The 21,004-nt window shown below is 42.5% G+C and overlaps 1 protein-coding gene across 1 annotated transcript in view; it reads right to left on the bottom strand.

Moving 5' to 3' along the window:
- Positions 1 to 19,769, bottom strand: part of LOC132397663 (A disintegrin and metalloproteinase with thrombospondin motifs 20-like) — a 517,254-nt gene extending 497,485 nt beyond the window's left edge. The window contains exons 1-2 of the mRNA XM_059976430.1: positions 19,640 to 19,769; positions 18,495 to 18,838 (exon numbers count right to left, since the gene is read on the bottom strand). Coding sequence (XP_059832413.1) covers positions 18,495 to 18,838; positions 19,640 to 19,769 — 474 coding nt within the window. The remainder of the gene's footprint in view (positions 1 to 18,494; positions 18,839 to 19,639) is intronic.
- Between the last annotated feature and the right edge of the window lie 1,235 nt (positions 19,770 to 21,004).

Raw genomic sequence — 21,004 nt, 5'->3', positions numbered from 1 at the left:
TTTTTGTATTTGCAGTGTTATTTAGTGCATAGGTTGTTTTTCCACATTTGTTTGTGTGTACTTTTTCATTGATTCCATTGCATTTCTTTGCGAATACCTGTGAGAAAATGAATCTTAGTTATGGTGGGATATGTGCACTTTGATAATAAATATACTTTGACCTTTGAACTTGCATTGGCAATGAGCTCCTCAGGTCTCCATCTCCCCAAATCAACCTGGATCTTCTTGCCATCAGGGCTCATCCTCCTACCAATAGTTGTGTCATCCCCCTTTTTTTCTCAGAGAGCTTTAAATGCCCATATTAAGTTTTGGAACACATTATTATACATTTTGTCCTATTAACATTTGGTATATCTACAGCCACTCTTAATTTGATATTATTTGAATAGCTGGCCCATGTTTTTGGGAACCAGAGCAAACATTAATGAGTCTAGTCTAAATTTCTGAATTTTCCCTCCCTCAATCTAATAGCAATTTTCTAATCAATTCCTCACCAATTCCCCAAATCTAACCCAAATGTCTGTAATTTTGAATTTAATTAATCATGCCAATGCACTGGAACTGTATGTTTAAGATACTACTCTCAACAACAAGTTGGTCAGGTAGGATATTCCAAAATGATTCAAGTTTTCTGTGATAAGTTTGGTTACTGGAGAACAGAAAATACTCAAATTTTACCCTGATAAGGGAATCCCTTATCAGTTTGGTGAACATTGTCAACAGAATGGATCTTTCAGACTCTACTTTGTGCAACTCAGGACCCACCACTGCATCAGTACCAGCTACCAGCAGAGAGAAACCACAGACTCAATGAAACACCAGTATTATCCCATCACACATTACTCAGCTGCCGCAGAGTTTCAGTAAACAATATCTTCTCCAATTCAGCTTATATCTCCCAGGGTCAGTTGGTGTACATTATTAGTGGGGATTAATGGTGGGAACAAGAAGCAGGGGCAAACAGAGGTAAGTTAATAAAGAGAGCAGCATGCAAGTGAACTTACGCATTAATTTCAGATTTACTTAAGGTCACCGAACTAACATCTCCGCCAAAGCCATGGCATATAGTTCTGTGGATCACATAAACTTCCAGAAATGCTCCAACTAGAATCGGCAGCCTCACTTACTGCATCTGTATAGAGGAATATCATCCTTAGGCATATTCCAAACTAATCTATCTTCCCAGTGGCCCATGACAATAGCTATCCCATACTATTATATTACCACGTTGTGACATTCTAAGCAATGTGTCGTTTGTTAATGGTGCTAATGCAGATCTTTTGAACTATGTTTCCAAATCACTTCTAGTGTAAACAAAGAAAACTGCATTAAGAATGTTGATTCTGTAGACTCTTTTATTCAGCATAATTGAGTCTATTGACAGACAGCATAAAGACGTACTCTCCATGCAATCCTGCCCAGTTGCCCTATTGCCCTGTTGAATATTGTGGCCATGTGCCAGGAGTTAATTGATTGCTTAACATATCAAGCTCACTCCAATCTGATTCACTTTAACTCTCATTCAATCCTTAATGCACAGCTGACATATCTTCTATTTTCCCTGCCTCCTTTAGTACAGCTGTCCTCATCAGAGTATTCATTAGTTACACTTGAACTTAACGGCCTCTTTTAGATGGAACACCCCCATAGAGTAGGATATGAAAGCCCCTTGTTCCGTGATCTTTGTGACTGAATCATCCAATTTAAATTTACAAGTATTTCCACCTACAACTCTCATCCAAGTACACAACTTCAGTTTTTGTTTGCTACTAATTTAGGAGAGCAGGCCATGCAAGATGCCTTTTCCACCTTCTGCTGTAACAGAATGGTGACATTTGAATTAATTGGTGAAGAGAATTGACATATGATGTCATTCTGATATAGAGAGGAACAGAAGATTCTATTTGCACAATGTGGACATCCAGCCAACTTCCTGGCACACAAGTAACACAGCTACCATTCATCAAAATAGCATTGAAAACTGGCTGGAAAATGTTATCCAAGTTCAGAAATCCACGCTTCTCCTTTTACTTAACGGACAGCACAGTAATTGCAAAAATTTGGGAAATTTCATCATGACCTAAAGCCACAAAGAAAATTTTTACATTTAGAGGGTGGTCAGTATGTGGAATGAGCTGCCAGAGGCAGTTGACAAGGTAGATACATTTAACATTTAAAAGGTAGTTGGACACATACATGGATATGACAAGGGTATGTATGGGGCAAATACAATCAAATAGTACTAGCTTAGATGAGCATCCTTTTCAGCATAGCCCAGTTGGGCCGAAAGGCCAGTTTCCATGCTTTATGACTTTGAGACATGTTGCTGGTGCTAGAAAGCTCTTTATCAGCTCCTTTTGTTTTGCACAATTATCATTGTTTTTTTTTATCCCTCCTGCCCTGCACCCTATCATAAGTTTCTAAATTTCTAACCTTTCTGATGAAGATGCTTGCCCTCATTAATTTTTTTACAAACTTTTTTTTCAGGTTGAAAATTCTCCAGTTCTGTTATGTGCCCTCTTCTCATTGCTTCCATCAGAGAGAAGGTACAGGAGCCTGAAGACCCACACTCAACATTTTTGAAACAGCTTCTTCCCTTCTGCCATCAAATTTCGTAATGTTCTAAACTTCCACATCATTCCTCTTCAGCACTATTTATTTATTTATTTATTTACTTACTTATTTTCATTTTTCTTTGTAACTTAACTTCCCAAAGAGGTTGGGTGCAGACAGGAATTGCTGCTATGATGGAAGAGATGTGTTCTGCAATCTGAGGGAAGATAAAAGGTTCTTTTTATGCCTGGAGGAGCTTATTGTGCTTCCTTGCCCATAGAATTAAAAAGGAAACAAGATTTACATGTTGTGACAACACTCAACACACGGCAGGCTTCGATGGAGAGACAATTAGATTCTGGCATCTTCCAAGTCGAAGCCTGTAGTTAGATATAGGGCACTGATAATGTCACTGGACACTACCAGCCCATATCAAAGTGAGAAGATCCTTTTTCCTTTCTGTGGGTGTCTTGCACACCATATGAAAGAACAGGTTAACATCAGAACATGGCAGAAAAGAAACAGCAGAGCCCAAATAAGGGTGAATTACCCGGGGTTGTTTTAGCAGCACCCCAGTCGCACACCCTTTGTTGCCCAGTTTCTATCAGGTGAGTGCAGTTGGCATTGGAGCATTATTATCCCTCCACAGGTCTTTGCTGGTGTCACCAAACCTCCTCAAGCTTCTAATGAAATAGAACTGTTGCTGAGCTTTTGTCATGATTGCAGCAATATGGTGGGCCCAGCACACATCCTCTGAGATGGTCATGCCCAGGAACGCGAAACTGCTCACTCTTTTCACTGCTGACCCCTCAGTGAGAACTGGTACGTATTCTCCCAACTTCTCCTTCCTGAAGTCCATAATCAATTCCTTGGTCTTGCTGGTGTTGAGTGCAAGGTTATTGCTGTGACACCACTTGATGAGGTGATCTATTTTGTTCTTTTCCCTCCTTGTCATTATGCGATTTTGTCAACAACAGTGGTGTTATGGCTGATTTAACAGATGTTGTTTGTGCTGTGCCTAGCCACACAGTCATGAATGCCCAGAGAATAGAGCAAAAGTTAAATGCTAAGCTAACGTTACAGTCTCTGCATTTCCATCAATATCTCCTGCAGTCACCAACACTGAAAGACATTTTACAATGATCAATGAACCTAAATAAAACTGGAGCATCTGGAAGAAACTTTCACAATCAGAAGGGGAACATGCAAACTCGACACAGACAGTACCTGAGGTCAGGATAGAAATCTGCTGCTGTGAGGCCATGGCTCGACCAGCTGTACCACAAATGTTTATATGTCCCAAAATGCCTCAAAAGACTACATTATTGAAAGGGAGAGGACACAGTGACAAAGACTGATCAGAAATAGACGCACAGAAAATACCGACATTCAAAGGTACAAATTCAATACCGAGTGGGAGAAGAGACATCAAATACTCACAGCAACTAATGTAAACTCATAGGCATGTGTACGACAAGTAGTGCTGCAGTGTTCACGTGCTGAAAGTCAGAGCATGCATTCGTTTCTATGTTACCACAAACAATACATAACAGAAACTAAGAGGATATTGACATAAACACTTGATAGATGCAAATTCAATTATAACATTTAAGAAAAGTTTGGATGGGTACTGTACTTGGAAGCAAAAGGTATGTGGAGCTATGGTTTGGATGCAGGCATAAGGAACTGGGCAAATCAGGTTGGCTTGGACTAAATTGTCACGGTCTAGTCCGCAGACTCCAGACTCCGGGTCCTCCAATTGTCCCTCGTTTTGGCTTGGACTTAAGCATTTGCACCTGATGCTCATCGGGTTGGCTGGGAATGTAAGTGGCTTGGAGACTGTGTGTAGTTGGGGGGTTGTCCTGTCAGTTTCTGCTTGGAGTAAGCCACCAGTGGAAGGTGAGGTCTTTCAATGAGTAATGGATTTGGCTGTTCTGTAGCCTGCTGATGGTTACTGACTGCTTTGAGTCTTGAAGACAACCCAGACCAAGCTCCCTTCCTGTCCCTTGCCTCTGCTGGGTAAGCCAGGCTGGTTACTGTTGCCCTGTGGTTGGTTCTGTCCCTTCTGGTTCCTTGCCTCTGTTGGGTTGTGCCCTGCGACCTGCCCAAGAGGCTAGCCTCGAGAACCCCCAAGCCTCTAGCCAAGCCTCGAGAACCCCCAGCCTTTAGCCAAGCCTCGAGAACCCCCAGCCTTTAGCCAAGCCTTGTGAACCTATTCCAGTTAACAGTCCGGACCGTGAACTCCGGTCTCTGGGTCCTCTGGCTGTCTGTTGTTTTGGCTTGGATTTAAGCATTTGCACCTGATGCTCATCATTTTGGCTGGGAATATAAGTGGCTCGGGGATTGAGTGTAGTTGGAGGGTTGTCCTGTCTATAAAAATGCTATTTATCATTTACTATTAAGATAGAGAGGAAAATGAATTTTAATATTCAAAAACTAAGCAAAATCTTAATTATTTTTGGATCCTTTCCTGCAAGTCTTTTCCAGGCCAGATTGCAAGACTTGGAGAGTGGTTTTGCCATCTCCTTTCATCTGTGGAACAATGCCAGGTTTCAGAAACAATTTTGAAAGGTAACTGATTGTTGTATTTACCACTGTCAATTTTATAAGCTACAAGCTGTAACCTTACTGATAGCTTGGCCAAGCAGGATACTCATGTCACACCATCGGGGAACTCCTGGTCCCTTTCATTTACCTAGATAACAATAAGATTGAGTTCACTTTGAAATTTGAGAAGGAGAAACTAAAATCCAATGTGTCAGTATTTCAGTGGAATAAAGGAAATTACAATGGCATGAGAGGGGAACTGGCCAAAGTTGACTGGAAAGGGATACTTGCAGGAAGGACAGCAGAGCAACAATGGCTGGAATTTCTGTGAAAAATGAGGGAGGTGCAGACAGACATATTTCAAATAAGAAGAAATTTTCAAATGGAAGAAGGACAATACCTTGGCTCACAACTGAAGTCAGAGCCAAAGTAAAAGCAAAAGAGAGGGCATACAAGGAAGCCAAAGCTAGTGGAAAGATTGGGAAGATTTTAAAACCTTGCAGAAGGAAACTAAGGTTATTAGGAAAGAAAAGATGAATTATGAAAGGAGGCTGGCAACTAATATCAAAGAAGATACTAAAAGCTTTTTTAAGTATATAAAGGGTAAAAGAGAGTCGAGGGTAGATATAGGACCAATAGAAAATGACGCTGGAGATGAGAGACACAGAGGAAATGGTTGCGTATTTTGCATCAGTCTTCACAGTGGAAGACATCTGCAGAATACCAGATATTCAAGAGTGTCAGGGAAGTGAAGTATGTGCAGTGAAAATTAGGACTATGAAGGTGCTCAGGAAGCTTAATGGTCTGAGACTGGATAAATCTCCTGGATGGAATGCACCCTTAGGTTCTGAAGGAAGTAGCTGGAGAGATTGAGGAGGCATTAACAATGATCTTTCAAGAATCGATAAATTCTGGCATTGTACAGGATGACTAGAAAATAGCAAATGTTACTCCATTATTTAAGAAGGGTGGGAGGCAGTAAAAAGGAAACGTAGAATGCTAGCCCGACATCAGCGGCTGGGAAGTTGTTGGAATCGATTATTAGGGATGAGATTACAGAGTACCTGGAGGCACATGACAAAATAGGCCAAAGCCAGCATGGTTTCCTGAAAGGAAAATTCTGCCTGATTAACCTACTGCAAATTTTGAAGAAATTACAAGCAGGGGGAGACAAAGAAGATGCAGTAGATGTGGTGTACATGGATTTTCAGAAGGCCTTTGATAAGCTGCCGCACATGAAGCTGCTTAGCAAGATAAGAGCCCATGGAATTACAGGGGAGTTGCTAGTGTGAGTGGAGCATTGGCTGATTAGGAGAAAACAGAGAGCGGGGATAAAAGGATCCTAGTCTGGCTGGCTGCCAGTTACCAGTGGAGTTCCACAGGGGTTGGTGTTGGGACCGCTGCTTTTTACTATGTATGTTAATGATTTGGACTATGGGATTAATGTATTTGTGGCTAAATTTGCCGATGATACAAAGATAGGTGGAGGAACAGGTAGTGTTTTGGAAACAGAGTGCCTGCAGGCAGACTTAAATAGTTTAGAGGAATGGGCAAAGACATGGAAAATGAAATACAGAGTTGGAAAGTGTATGGTCATGCACTTTGGTGGAAGAAGTAAATGGGCAGACTATTATTTAGATGGGGAGAGAATTCAAAATGCAGAGATGCAAAGGGACTTGCGAGTCCTTGTGCAGAATACCCTAGAGGTTAACCTCCAGGTTGAGTCAGTGGTAAAGAAGGTGAATGCAATTTTGGTATTTATTTCTGCAGGTATGGAATGTAAGAGCAAGGATGTGATGCTGAGGCTCTAAGGCACTTGTGAGATCACACAGAGTATCGTGTGCAGTTTTGGGCTTGTTATTTAAGAAAGGATATACTGACAATGGAGAGGGTTAAGAGAAAATTCACGAGAATGATTCCAGGAAAGAAAGAGTTACCATACGAGGAACATCTGGCAGCTCTTGGGCTGTATTCCCTGGAGATCAGGAGTATGAGGGGGGATCTCATAGAAATGTTTTAAATGTTAAAAGGCCTGAACCGATTAGATATGGAAAAGTTATTTCCCATGCTAGGGGAGCCTAGGACAAGAGGATACAACTTTAGGATTGAAGGAAGTCCATTTAGAATGGAGATGCAGAGAAATTACGTCAGTCGGAGGGTGGTAAAGCTGTGGAATTTGTTGCCATGAGTGGCTGTGGAGGTCAAGTCCTTAGTTATATTTAAGGTAAAGATAGATAGGTTCTTGATTAGCCAGGGCATCAAAGGATTTGGGGAGAAGGCAGGAGAGCCACGATGACTAGAAGAATTGGATCAGCCCATGATTGAATGATTGAGCAGACTCCATGGGCCAAGTGAATACCCCAATCTCTCTTCAGCCATGAGACCTCTGACACATGATGATAGTCTTTTAGTACTGAAGCCACCAGAGACACAGAGTCTAGAAGAGGCAGATGAAAATGCCATGATGCCCGAGTCAGGAATGGAAAATAAAACTGATGCTGATACAGATTTTGAATCCTTTATTTCAAGTGAGCTATGTCTCTAACTCAATCTGAGTTAAATGACCTGGTCAAAGATTTGGCTTTGTCAAAGGCGAAAGCAGAATTACTGGGTTCAAGACAGCAAGGATGGAATCTGCTGCATCAGGCACAAAAATTTCCGTGAAGGATTTTGATATTTGAGACAGATGTTTCCCGGAATATCTGATGCCAAGATTAAGGAAGGCATTTTGTTGGTCCACAAATCAATCAGGTCATCAATGACAGGCAACTCAAAGAACTTCTAATAGGACTGGAGAAAATCACATGGAAGGCATTCACAGATACTGTTGGAAATTTTCTTGGTAACTACAGAGTACCAAACTACATGCAGCTGATTGACAACATGCTTAAAGCATACAACACTATGAAGTGCAACGTGTCACTAAAGATTCATTATCTGCATTCCCATTTAGACTTCTTCCCTTCAAATCACAGCACTGTCCAGCATGGATTCCATCACTGCTGGCTGATTATTGTTGGACACTTAAGCGAGAAGTCTCAGACATTGAGAAAATCATTAACAAAGCATTAACAAAGCATCTTTAGCTTAGTTGAATTATTGCAAAACATCAGTACTTTTATGCAATTAAATGCATTATATTCAATAAGTCAATTTCTTGTTTCTCCGAAATCCTATGTGACACAAGTAGTCTGAAATTATATTTGTGTTCAGCTTCAAGTGGTCTGCCATAAACAAAAATAATTCTGAGGAAGCAACACTTTCAAAAAAAATTTGTTGTTCAGTGTAATAAGTGTAGCATTAGTGGTCAGAGCCAGCTGAGGAACAAAGAAACTCCAGTGAACACATCCAACAATCCTGAAACCAACCATACATGTAGGTAAGGTGGTTGAGGTTTACTAAATCAATTATCTTCATTGGCTGAGGACAAAATATCTGAGCAGGGAAGTGACAGTGCAACTATATGTTGTTAATTATGTTACAAATAGAGTAGTGTGGGCAATTCTGGTTGCCCTTTTAGAGGAACGGTATAATTACACTTGGCCAGATTCACCAGGATACTCACAAGTTATCTTTTGAGGTATACAGAATATCTAGAGGTATTAATAAAATAAATGGTGTGGAACGTTTCCCCTTAGCAAAAGTGTCTCTGACTAGAAAGCATGTGTTTAATATTGGTGTAAGAGATTTAGAAGGGTTTTGGGGAAACCTGTTTCCATTGACAATGTGGGTGGAATCTGAAAGCATTGCCTGAGGTGATAGTGCAAGGAGGGACCTTTAGTCCTTGCATGACCACTTGAAATAGCAAGACATAAAAGGCAATGGGCTGAATACTGGGAAACTGGATTCACATCAGGATCAAGGGTAACCTTATTCACCATATGCAGTTACATGTATTCCACATTTGCTATGGTGTGTTTGGGCACGACATGCAAAAAAACCAAATTTCAACAATTATAAAGAATACAGATCTGTATAAGACAAAGGGAAAGTATGGATATAGAGTAAAATATGCATAAAACAGAAATAATTAGTTTAATGTGTTTACAGTGCAGTGACAGAGGATAATAGAGGGTTTGTGCAACTAACGAGAATGGTTAATCAGATTAACTGCCTAGGGGAAGAAATTTCCAAAATGGTGTGAATTTTTTGTTTTAGTAACCCTATGGCACTTTCCAGAAGACAGATTTTGGAAGGGAGCATGGTTAAGTATTTGATGACTGTCAGGGACACTTTAGGACACATCATATTCCATGAATATGATTCAGTAAGTATAGACTATGGTCTGGTTTCTCTGTTCTGTTATAGCTATATTATTGAATAAACTTGTGAACATTCAGAATATCAAAAGTTGGTCAACAATTTGTACTGAGGTAATAGATTACAGCTGGCTCAAGTTAATCTCAAATTGATGAGAGTTCAAGCCAACCTGCTTTGAGTTCACTTGATAGATTTGTAAGACTTTTGAGAACTCATGGTCATGTCTCACAAAGTGGAAGGATATCCCTCAGTTGATCCTTCTGCCTCAACCAGTAGCAATCTAGCCGTATAGAAACAGTCACTGTATTTCAAATCACTTTTCTGAAACCCGTATATATAGTGTAATTAGGTCCTTTAAAGAGGATTAAGCCTGAAGGGAGCAATCTCGTAATCTCAAAGGGATGTTTTTAAATAATTGTAAAACTGAAGTGTATGCTTCAGTTATCTGGACTTCAGTTTATAGCCAGGCTGATGAAGCCCATAACACCAGCTGTCCACAAAACATCTCAACCTATTACCCATAAAACGGATCAGTGCCATCAACCACACAGCCAACTTCTGTATTCTGTAGACAAAAGAAATTCTGCTAATGCTGGAAATCTTGAGCAACACATAAACATTGCTGGGGAAAGTCAGCAGGTCAGGCAGTGTCTATTCAGTCGATATTCTGAGCTTCAACCCTTCATCACGACTGGAAAGGATGGGAGCAGAAGCCAGCCTAAGAAGTTGAGGGAGAAGTACAAGCTGGCAGATGGTAGGTGAGACCATGCGAGGGGGAAGTTGAGTGTGTGTGGGAGGGGTAATGATATAAGAAACTGCGTAGTGATAGGTGGAAGAGGTAATGATTGAAGAAGAGGGAATCTTATAGAAGAGGATAGAGCACTGTGGAAGAAAGGAGGAAGGGATCCAGAGTGGGGAATGGAAAAAGTGAGGAGGAGGAGGGAGAAGTGTCTACCAGAAGCTAGAGAAATTGATGATCCTGCCATAAGGTTAGAGTATACCTAGATGGAATATGAGGTGCTGATTGTCCAACCTGAATTTGGACTCACTGTAGCAGTAGAGGAAACCATGGACCAACTGACATATATGGGAATAGAAGCTGAATTCAAATGGAACTCGGTTGAATCAAACTTTTCTATGATAACATAATTGATGCACATAGGTTTCTTCCAAGAATCTTTTGTAGTTATTGCTCCGTCAGAAACATAAAATACTTCTATCTTTTTCTGCAAAGTTCAAATTTATATCAGGGTTTACAGGAATTAGCTATCTTAACAGCTTGGTTAAAGCTGTCCTTGTTTCAGGTTAGAAAGATGAGGTCCAAGCTTTTTAGAATGATAAATGTTGCTAAGGTATTCACAGAAACAAATGATTCCCTCTAATGAGGAAATTCCAAGACAAGGGTTGTAACCTTACAACTACAGTTACACTATTTGGCAACAAAGTTAGAGAGTACTTCTACCCATAAGAGATCATAGATACTTGGAAATATCTGACCAAAACTCATGGCATTAAGTAGATAGAAATCTACAGCACCAAGATTGATGAGTTTCTATTAGATTAAAAATAACAGAAGCGATAAAGTTTAAGTTACAATAAATCCATTTTCTAAAAGAAAAGTAGAAACTCAGGGAGTTAGATAGTCAGTCCCAGGCCAAGCATGCAAAAAATATCCACAATAACATAATTTTCCTGCTATCGTTCTGAAATAAAAAGTATAATACTGAAACACTCAGCAGGTCAGGTGCCATGGTGGAGAGAGCAACAAAGTGAATATTTCAGGTCAGACACTGTTGATAAGAATCATTTCTGCACTAGAAAAAACAGAACAGTTTGGGTGACCCGAACCAGAGCCAACTTTATTATCACTGACATACGATATGAAATTTTATGTTTTGCAGCAGCAGTATAATGCAGAACATAAAAATGACTGTAGGTTACTAATGAAATAAAAAGTGCAAATGGAAATAATGAGCTAGTGTTCATGGGTTCATTTACCTCTCAGAACACCTGCTCCCTATCACTATACAGAGACACAAGAAATTCTGTAGATGCCGGAAATCTTAAGCAACACAGACAAAATGCTAGAGGAACTCAGCAGGTCAGGGAGCATCTATGAAGGGAGATAAACAGTCCACATTTTTGGCAAAGACCCTTCATTGGGATTAACCTGATGAAGGGTTTCTGCCCAAAATGTCAACTGTTTATCTCTCTTTATAGAAGCTGAGTTCTTCCAGCATTTTGAATGTGTGTGGTGCAGCTGTCACTATAATTCATTGTCCCACTCCTATGCTGACTTATCTAGCTTTAGCTTCTTGCATTGTTTCAATGAGACCCCAATATAAGACTGAAGTACAGCTCTTTGTCCTCCATCTGGACTTACTGCAACCTTTAGGGCTCGATATTGAATTCAACAATTTCAGCTAATTCGCTTTCTCTGTCTGTATCAGAACAGGCTAATTCTGCAGAAGATTATGCCTCTGTAATTCTGAACAGCGTGGAGAAATAGAGGGATCCTGTAGACCAAGTCCTTAGATCCCTCAAAGTTGCTGCACAATTAGATAGGGTGATTAAGAAGGCATATGTGTGTTGACTCACATTAATCGGGAGATTGAGCATGAGCCACAAGGTAATGTTGCAGCTCTATAAAACACTTGTTAGAAGATACTTGGATATGTTCTCAGTTCTGGCTATCACTTTATATGATTAGAGATAGCGCAGAGGAGGTTTACCAGGATGCTCTCTGGATTAGAGATAATGTCTTATGAGAAGCATTTGATAGGTCATGGGCCTATACTCAGTGATGCTTAGAAGAATTGTGGGAGCGGGGTATCTCAATGAAATCTATGGAATACTATATTGAAAGGCCTATTAAGAGTGGACATGGAGAGGATGTTTTCTATGGTGGGAGAGTGTAGGATGAGTGTTAACATCCTCAGAATAAAAGGATGTGACTAGGGCAGAGATGACAAGGAATTTCTTTATACCAAGAGTGGTGAAACTGTGGAATTCATTGCCACAGATGGCTAGGGAAGCCAGGTTACTGGATATACTTAAAATGGAGGTTGATATGTTCTTGATTAGGAGGGGCGTCAAAGGTTACTGTGAATGATGTACTCTTATGAATGCACTTGGACAGCACATTGAGTTCAACAAGTTAGCTCACATGGAAGGAGAGGATAGAAAGGGCTCATACAAGTAACTAAAGAATCTATTCCTGCAGAAAATTCTTCCTAGTCCCTGCACCAAGGAGGAAGCAGGACTGATGTCAAGTTATCAGTCTATCATAACTTGATACAGTACATGATAGGTTAAGCGTAAGCTATAAACACAAGAAATTCTGCAGATGCTGGAAATCCAAAGCAGCACGCACAAAATGCTGGAGCCACTCAGCAGGTTAGGCAGCATACAGAGGCAGGCAAAAGTTAGGGCACCCCAGTCAAAATTTCTGTTACTGTGAAGTGATAAGTGAGTAAAAGATGACCTGATTTCCAAAGGGCATAAAGTTAAAGATGACACATTTCTTTAATATTTTAAGCAAGATTACTTCCTTATTTCCATCTTTTACAGTTTCAAAATAACAAAAAAAAAAGGGTCTGAAGCAAAAGTTTGGGCACCCTGCATGGTCAGTACTTAGTAACACCCCCTTTGGCAATTATCACAGTTTGTAAATGATTTCTGTAGCCACCTAAGAGTCTTTAAATTCTTGTTTGGGGGATTTTCACCCATTCTTCGTTGCAAACAGCTTCTAGTTCTGTGAGATTCTTGGGCTGTCTATTTTGAGGTCTATCCACAAATTTTCATTGATGTCTAGGTTGGGGGATTGTGAGGGCCATGGCAAAACCTTCAGCTTGCGCTTCTTGGGGTAGTCCATTGTGGACTTTGAGGTGTACTTAGGATCATTATCCTGTTGTAGGAGCCATCCTCTTTTCAGCTTCAGCATTTTTTACAGATGGTGTGATGTTTGCTTCCAGAATTTGCTACTATTTAATTGAATTCATTCTTCCCTCTACCAGTGAAATGTTCCCTGTGCCACTGGCTGCAACACAAGCCCAAAGCAAGATCGATCCACCCAGTGCTTAACAGTTGGAGAGGTGTTCCTTTCATGAAATTCTGCACCCTTTTTTCTCCAAACATACCTTTGCTCATTGCGGCCAAAAAGTTCTATTTGAAGTTCATCAGTCAACGGGACTTGTTTCCAAAATGCATCAGGCTTGTTCAGATGTTCCTTTGCAATCTTCTGATGCTGAATTTTGTGGTGAGGATGTAGGAAAGGTTTTCCATGAAGGTCATATTTGTGCAGGTGTCGCTGCACAGTAGAACAGTGCACCACCACTCCAGAGTTTGCTAAATCTACCTGAAGGTCTTTTGCAGTCAAACAGGGTTTTTTATTTGCCTTTTCAGCAATCCGACAAGCAGTTCTCTCGGAAAGTTTTCTTGGTCTTCCAGACCTCAACTTGACCTCCACCATTCCTGTCAACTGCCATTTCTTAATTACATTATGAACTGAGGAAACGGCCACCTGAAAACGCATTGCTATCTTCTTATAGTCTTCTCCTGCTTTGTGGGCATCAAATATTTTAATTTTCAGAGTGTTAGGCAGCTGCTTAGAGGAGCCCATGGCTGCTGATTGTTGGGACAAGGTTTGAGGAGTCAGGGTATTTATAAAGCTTTGAAATTTGCATCACCTGGCCTTTCCTAATGATGACTGTGAACAACCCCACACTAATTAAGGTCTGAGACCTTGGTAAAAGTTATCTGGGAGCTCAAATCTCTTGGGGTGCCCAAACATTTGCATGGTGCTCCTTTCCTTTTTTTTCCACTCTAAAATTGTACAAAATGAAAATAATAATCTTGCTTAAAATGTTGAAAAGAATGTTTCATCTTTAACTTTATGACTTTTGCAGATCAGTTCATCTTCCACTCAAGTATTCACAGCAACAGAAATTTTGATCAGGGGTGCCCAAACGTTTGCATGCCTCTGTATATGGAAATTGATGAACAATTGTTTTCTTGAGTCGGGACTTTTCTTCAGGACCATAAAAGAAGGAGGAAGACACCAGATTAAAAAGGTGGGGTACGTGTGAAGCTAGGTGGGTAGAAAAGATAGAGAGTGTGAGGTAAAATCATTAAACCACAAGATATAGGAGCAGAATTAGGCTATTTGGCCCATTAAGTCTGCTCTGCCATTTCATCATGGCTGATCCAATTATCCTCTCAGCCCTTATCTCCTACCTTCTCCCCTTATCCCTTCATGACCTGACCAATTAAGAATCTATCAACTTCTTCCTTAAATACACATAAAGATGGCCTCCACAGCTGCCTGCAGCAAAGAATTCCAGATTCACCACTCCCTGGCTAAAGAAATCCCTCCTTATCTCCATTCTAAACAGACGCCCCTCTATTCTGAGGCTGTGCTGTCTGGTCTTAGACTCTCCCACCATAGGAAACATCCTCTCCACACCCACTCTATCAAGGCTTTTCACCATTCCACAGGTTTCAATGAGGTCACCCCTCATTCTTCTGAGTTCTAGTGAATACAGGCCCAGAGCTATCAAATGCTCTTCTTTTGATAAGCCATTCAATATTGGAATAATTTGCATGAGCGCCCTTTGAATCCACTCCAGTTTCAGCACATTTTTCTCTGAGATAAAGGGCCCAAACATGCTCACAATACTCAAATGAGGCCTCACAAGTGCTTTAGGAAGTTTTGACATTACATCCTTGCTTTTATTTTTAGTCCTTTTGAAAATAATACTAAAATTGCAATTGCCTTCCTCACCAAAGACCGAACCTGAAAATTAACCTTTAGCGAATCCTGCACAAGGACTGCCACCCCCTTTGCACCTCAGTTTTTTGTATATTCTCTTCATTTAGAAAACGGTCAAGCTTTTTACTTCTTCTGCCAAACAGCATGACCATACACTTCCCAAGACGGTATTCCATCTGCCATTTATTTGCCCATTATCCTAATCTGCATAAGTCTTTCTGTATCCTCTCTGCTTCCTGAAATCTACCTGCTCCCAATCTACCTTCATATCGTCTGCAACCTTTGCAACAAAGCCATCAATTTCATCATCTAAATCATTGACATAAAACTTAAAAAGAATCGATGGCAGCACAGACCCCTGTGGAGCACCACTTGTCACTGGCAGACAGCCAGAAAAGGCTCCATTTATTCCCACTCTTTGCCTCCTGCCAATCAGCCTCTGCTTTATCCATGCTAGCATCTTCCCTGTAATACCATGGGTTCATAGCTTGCTAAGCACATTGTCAATAGCCTTCTGAAAAATCCATGTACACAACATCAACTGATTCTCCTCTGTCTATTTTGCTTGTTATCTCTTCAAAGAATTCCAATGGATTTGTCAGGAAAGAATTTACCTTGAGGAAACAATGCCGATGACAGCCTATCTTAGCATGTGCCTCCATATTTAATAATCAACTCCAACTTCTTCCTAACCACTGAGGTCAGACTAACTGGCCAATAGTTTCTTTTCTTCTGCCTCTCTCTCTCTTCTTGATGAGTGGTGTGACATTTGCAATTTCCCCATCTTCCAGTACCATTCCAAAATCTAGAGATTCTTGAAAGATCATTGCTAATACCTCTTCAGCCATCTCTTTCAGAACTCTGTGATGGATGCCATCTGGTCCAGGTGACTTATCTACCTTTAGACCTTTCAGCTTCCCAGGAACCTTCTCACTAGGTATGGTAATTTCACTCACTTCATTTCCTGTGAAACATGGAACTTCTACCATACTGCTAGTGTCTTCTACTGTGAAGACTGATGCAAAATATTTATTCAATTCATCCGCTATATCGTTGTCTCCCATTACTACTGCTCTAACATCATCTTCCAGGAATTGGATATCCACTCTCACTTCTCTTTTACACTTTATCTATCAGAAGACACTTTTCGTATCCTCTTTAATATTATTGGCCAGCTTCCCTTTGTATTCCATCTTTAATTTTTAAATGACTTTTTAATTCCTTTCAGTTTGTTTTTAAATCTTCCCAATCCTCTTACTTCCCACTAAATTTCACTCTATTATATGCCCTCTCTTTGGCTTTTATGTTGGCTGAAGGAGTCTGATTGGAGGGGAGAGTGTACCATAGGAGAAAGGGAAGGAGGAGGGGACGGAGAGGGGGAGCTGTGATGGGCATGTGAGAAGGAGGAGGCCAGAGTGGGAAATAGAAGGAGAGAGGGAGGAGGAGAATTACCTGAAGGAAAGATCTATACTCATTCCATCAGGTTGAAGGCTACCCAGATGGAACATAAGGTGTGGCTACTCCACGCTGAGCGCCACATCATGGTGGCACAAGAAGAGGCCATCAACCGATATGACAAAACAGGAATGGGAATTGGAATTAAAATGTTTGGCCATCTGGATTTCCACTTTTGGCGGATGAAGCGAGATGCAGGACGAAGCGGTCCCATAATTTACAAAGGGTCTCACCAATGTAGAAGGGGCAGAACCGGGAGCACCGGAAACAACAGCCGGCCCCAGTAGTTTCACAGGGACGTGTTGCCTCGCCTGCTTGGGGCCCAGAATGGAGGTGAATGGGCAGGTGTGGCACTGACTACTAGCAGGGAGAAGTGCCGGGAGGGAGATTAAAAGGGAGAGACAAATGGCAAAGGTATTGACGGACGGAGCGGTATCTGCGGAAAGGGGTGGGGGGCAGGTAGAGGTAAAGTTATGTTTGGTGGCTGGATTCCTTTAGAGATGGTGGAAGTTGCGGAGAATGATGTGTTGGATGCGGAGGCCCATGGGGTGGTAGATAAGGGCAAGAAGAACCCTATGACTGTTCGGGCGGTGGGAAGTGGGGTGAGCGCGGTTAATTGGGAGCAACATCAATGGTGGAGGAAGAGGAAAGCTGTTCCTACAGGAGAGGAGAGGTTTGGGATGTTTAGTGAAGGTGGGGTGGGAGGAAGATGGAAGCTCCGAGGACCCAGGAAGTGACGGTGGAACCTGAGAGATCCGGGATTGGTGAGTGGTGGTGGAATGGGAGCCCGGGGGCTGCCAGGGAAGTCAAGGCCTGGAGGTGCATAAACTATGTTCTTTGATGTGTTTGTAATCTTTTGCTCTCTAATATGCTTGCTTTTGTGATGCACATCCGCTGTCAAGTAATTCAGGTCTGCTTATAGGCACTCTTGTTATGTTCCTCTAAAATGGAAGCCAGTCTTGTCCCAAATATGCCTAGTTGAATGAAGATCACGTTGTGCACAGCCACACTTGTGGAAAAGCTCCTTCCACTCACCAAATGTTTGCTTAAGAAACAACTTTCAGATGAAAATCCATTAGCGTGATCAGAAATTCCACCCTCACTTAGAGAACACCATTGGACCGATTCTTTAAATTAGCCAAAGCCACGGGACGGAAGTCTCCTGGGTCAGGGGCACTGACAGATGCAGTTCAACTCCTTTGCCAGCGCTTCCATGCCCCATGTTCTGAGATGCAGCAGAGCAGCGGTAGGGTTTCAAACCGTGTAACACGTGTAACTTAGAACAGGCAAAGCGATATCTGAGAAGGCTGAGAATATCACTGCTATAATTACTGTGTGAATTGCCGTGAAAATTCAATTTTTGGCTCGTATAATCAGTAGAAACGGCTGTGAAAGAGGGGGACAATAGTTTTCAGACGTTGGCTTTAGTTGACTCTGACCTCTTTCCGAATTGCAGGAAGTTGACATCTGTACGAGTCGATTCCCGCCCTCCACCGGTTTCCCTGCAACTATCGTTGCCACAGAGTTCGCGGGGATCGTGGCGTCAGATCGTCCCTATACACTTTACCTCAGTCGTTCACTTTGCTTCCCTGGACCGCAGTGACGAGTGTTCCGGCCCTCTCCCCTTAGCTGATAACTTCTCTTCAACCTAAGTTTCCTGTCTACGTGACCAACCCAGCAACCCTTCGTTTTAAAGGCAGCGAGCACGGGTCAAAGACAGCCATTCCAGCAACCGACACCTCATCTTGCCTTGTGACAGACAGCGGCAATCCCCGGGGTGACATTTCCCCGCGCTCCTTCTCTCCACAACTCTCATTCTCACTTCAACCTGCTAGGCTGCCAACCTGAGGATGTCATGGATGATCTGCTCTCCCCCCGCCCCCCCGACCCCAACCGGGGATATACTCACAAGGCCAGTGCAGACGCTGACGACGGCAGTGTGCTCAGTCTGAGAGTTGACGTGCCCCGCGTAGAAACAGTGCTTCAAGTCCGAGTGCGTCTCCCCGTGCTCGGCGCTGCCCAGGTGACTGACTCGGAAGGTTGGTGCGATAAAGCCGGAGTCGGCGCTGAGGTTCAGGTGGTAGAGGTGACCGAATGCGCTGATCTGGTAGTGAGCCCGGGTTGTCCACAGCTCCAGCCCAGAGCTCCGTTTTTTCCTCCTGAAGTGAAGGGCGTGAGGAAAGACCTCTCCGAAATCGTTCACCCGCGTCGGCGTGACTATTTCATAAGATCTTAGCTGCTTTATGAAGTTCTCTGCAGTGATAAGGAAAGTTTGGTTACCCTGCGAGTCCCGCAATGTCACGGGTTATTTCTGTCATACGAAGTCAGAACTGTTCACTTCCATAGTAATATAGTTTAACAATATTGTGTTGTATAGTATTATAGTTGTATAGTATTGTAGTTCAATAGCTACAGATGATTTACTACATAATACATATATCGCATATAGAAAACCATCTGAACACACAAGCAAACTACATTTGCACATATAAACTTGTTCTAAATAAAAATGAGTAAGGAGTGCATAGATGTATCCAGCTGAATAAACCTATTTCTCAGACGTCTACACACAATAACTCCAGTATATGAAAGTATAAATTAGAGAGGTTATTGTGTGTAGACGTCTGAGACGTCTCTCTCTCAAACTCACATCTATTCCAGGCATCTACATGTGCATAATCTGCACCCGCAAAGTTTCAACGTGCCAGCACTGTACCTTGTTTTGGATGTAAACGCAATCCCCGAGATGAAGTTAGAAATACAAACAGTTGACACAGGAGCCCTTCCACCCAGATCACCGAGTGCATGGTTCCCCCTGAGTGAAGCAGCCGAGTTTTTCCCTCCTAGGCGTAGCAGGCATTCAAATCGTCACCAGCTCCTCTGGTATAACACAAAACACCCTCGGCTCGGGCTTGCCAGCAGCACAGGGAGAAGCTGAAGAGGTTGGGGGGAGAGGCTGCGGGTTACGTAAATGCTCTGTGCAGTAACATCCAGAGGCAGGGAAAAATCTGCACAAATACCCCGAGCGCCCATTGCCGCCTGAGCTCATCTCACCAAGTGCCGGCTGGGGCAGGCGCTCGCCATTCCCAGTCATTCGAACCCAGGCTGAAGGCAGCGGCGGCAGACAAACCCGGCAGGGGACGGTGCGAGCTCCGCTCCATTGATCCTTTCGGCCATCCGACATCAAACGGCCGGAACACGCCTCTTGCCTCGCGACCTAACCAATCCGTCTGTCTGTCGGGAGAGGCAGGCGCTGCTCTGGCTTCCAACTGTACTTTAACCCCTTTCGAGCTGCAAGGGGGTCCGATCCGCTCTGCACTGGGAGACGCGGCAACGACAGTCCCTTTAACACCCCCAAAGCATCACGACGCGGCCACTGAACGGATGCGAACTCCCTTTACACGGTGTCATCACTTTTTTACACTTTAGTGTCATCACTTTTAGTTCAGTTCCCCGATGAGGTTCCTTGGTGAGTTTGTCACTGCATCCAGGCGATTTTGTCCGTGTTCCGGAGGCAAAGGCAGAGCATCATCCCGTTACCCTTTCTCCGGGGACCCTTAGCGGCTCTTTCCCTTCGCTGAGCGACGGCACCGGCAGTCGCAAGTTTCAAAACCGTGCATTCGAATGGCGCCAGCTTCGGTACATCCCGGGAAGCTGGTCTTTGCAATAAAGTAGAAAATACAGCAGACAATTGGTTCGGAACAGCTGCCCAAAGTCCACAGGTCGGCGACTTCTGCAGAAGGAAACATGCAGTCCAGTTCACCATAAACTGAACGTCCCCACCCCAACTGGAATGACATTGGAAGTCGTGCCGTTCAAAAGCATGGATTTTTATGAAATATTCCGGTGAATGGGGAAGTTTTAACTACACCCCGAGATCCTAAAATGTCACAGGTTATTTTCCTCATCCAAAGTCTTAATCATTTCTATCGTTTCACTGTATTTAGATACACCCAGTGTATCTAATGCGCTTGTATTGGAACAATTATGGTTGGAATGACCATAAGACATGGACACCGAATTAGGCTATTTGGCCCATCGAGTCTGCTCCACCATTCTATCATGGCTCTTAATTATCCCTCTCAACCCCATTCCTCCTTCCTTCACCCCATAACCTTTGACACCCCTACTAATCAAAAACCTATCAAGTTCTGCTTTCAACATACACAATATACTCATCAGCCCTCTGTGGCAATGCATCCTACAGATTTACTGCCCTCTGGCTAAAGAAATTCATCCTCATTTCTGTTGTAAAGGGATATCCTTTTATTCTGAGGCCATACTTTCTGCTCCTAGACTTTCCCCACTATAGGAAACATTCTCTCTACTTCCAGTCTACCTTCATCAAAGTAAAAAGATCTGACAATACATAGGGTAAATGCAAGCAGCCTTTTCCACTGAGGTTGGGTGGGACTATAA

The sequence above is a fragment of the Hypanus sabinus genome, chromosome 8 (assembly GCF_030144855.1).
Source record: "Hypanus sabinus isolate sHypSab1 chromosome 8, sHypSab1.hap1, whole genome shotgun sequence".
NCBI classification, from domain to species: domain Eukaryota; kingdom Metazoa; phylum Chordata; class Chondrichthyes; order Myliobatiformes; family Dasyatidae; genus Hypanus; species Hypanus sabinus.
Note: the sequence above shows the minus strand (reverse complement) of the source record. Positions and strands in the feature narration are given on the sequence as shown.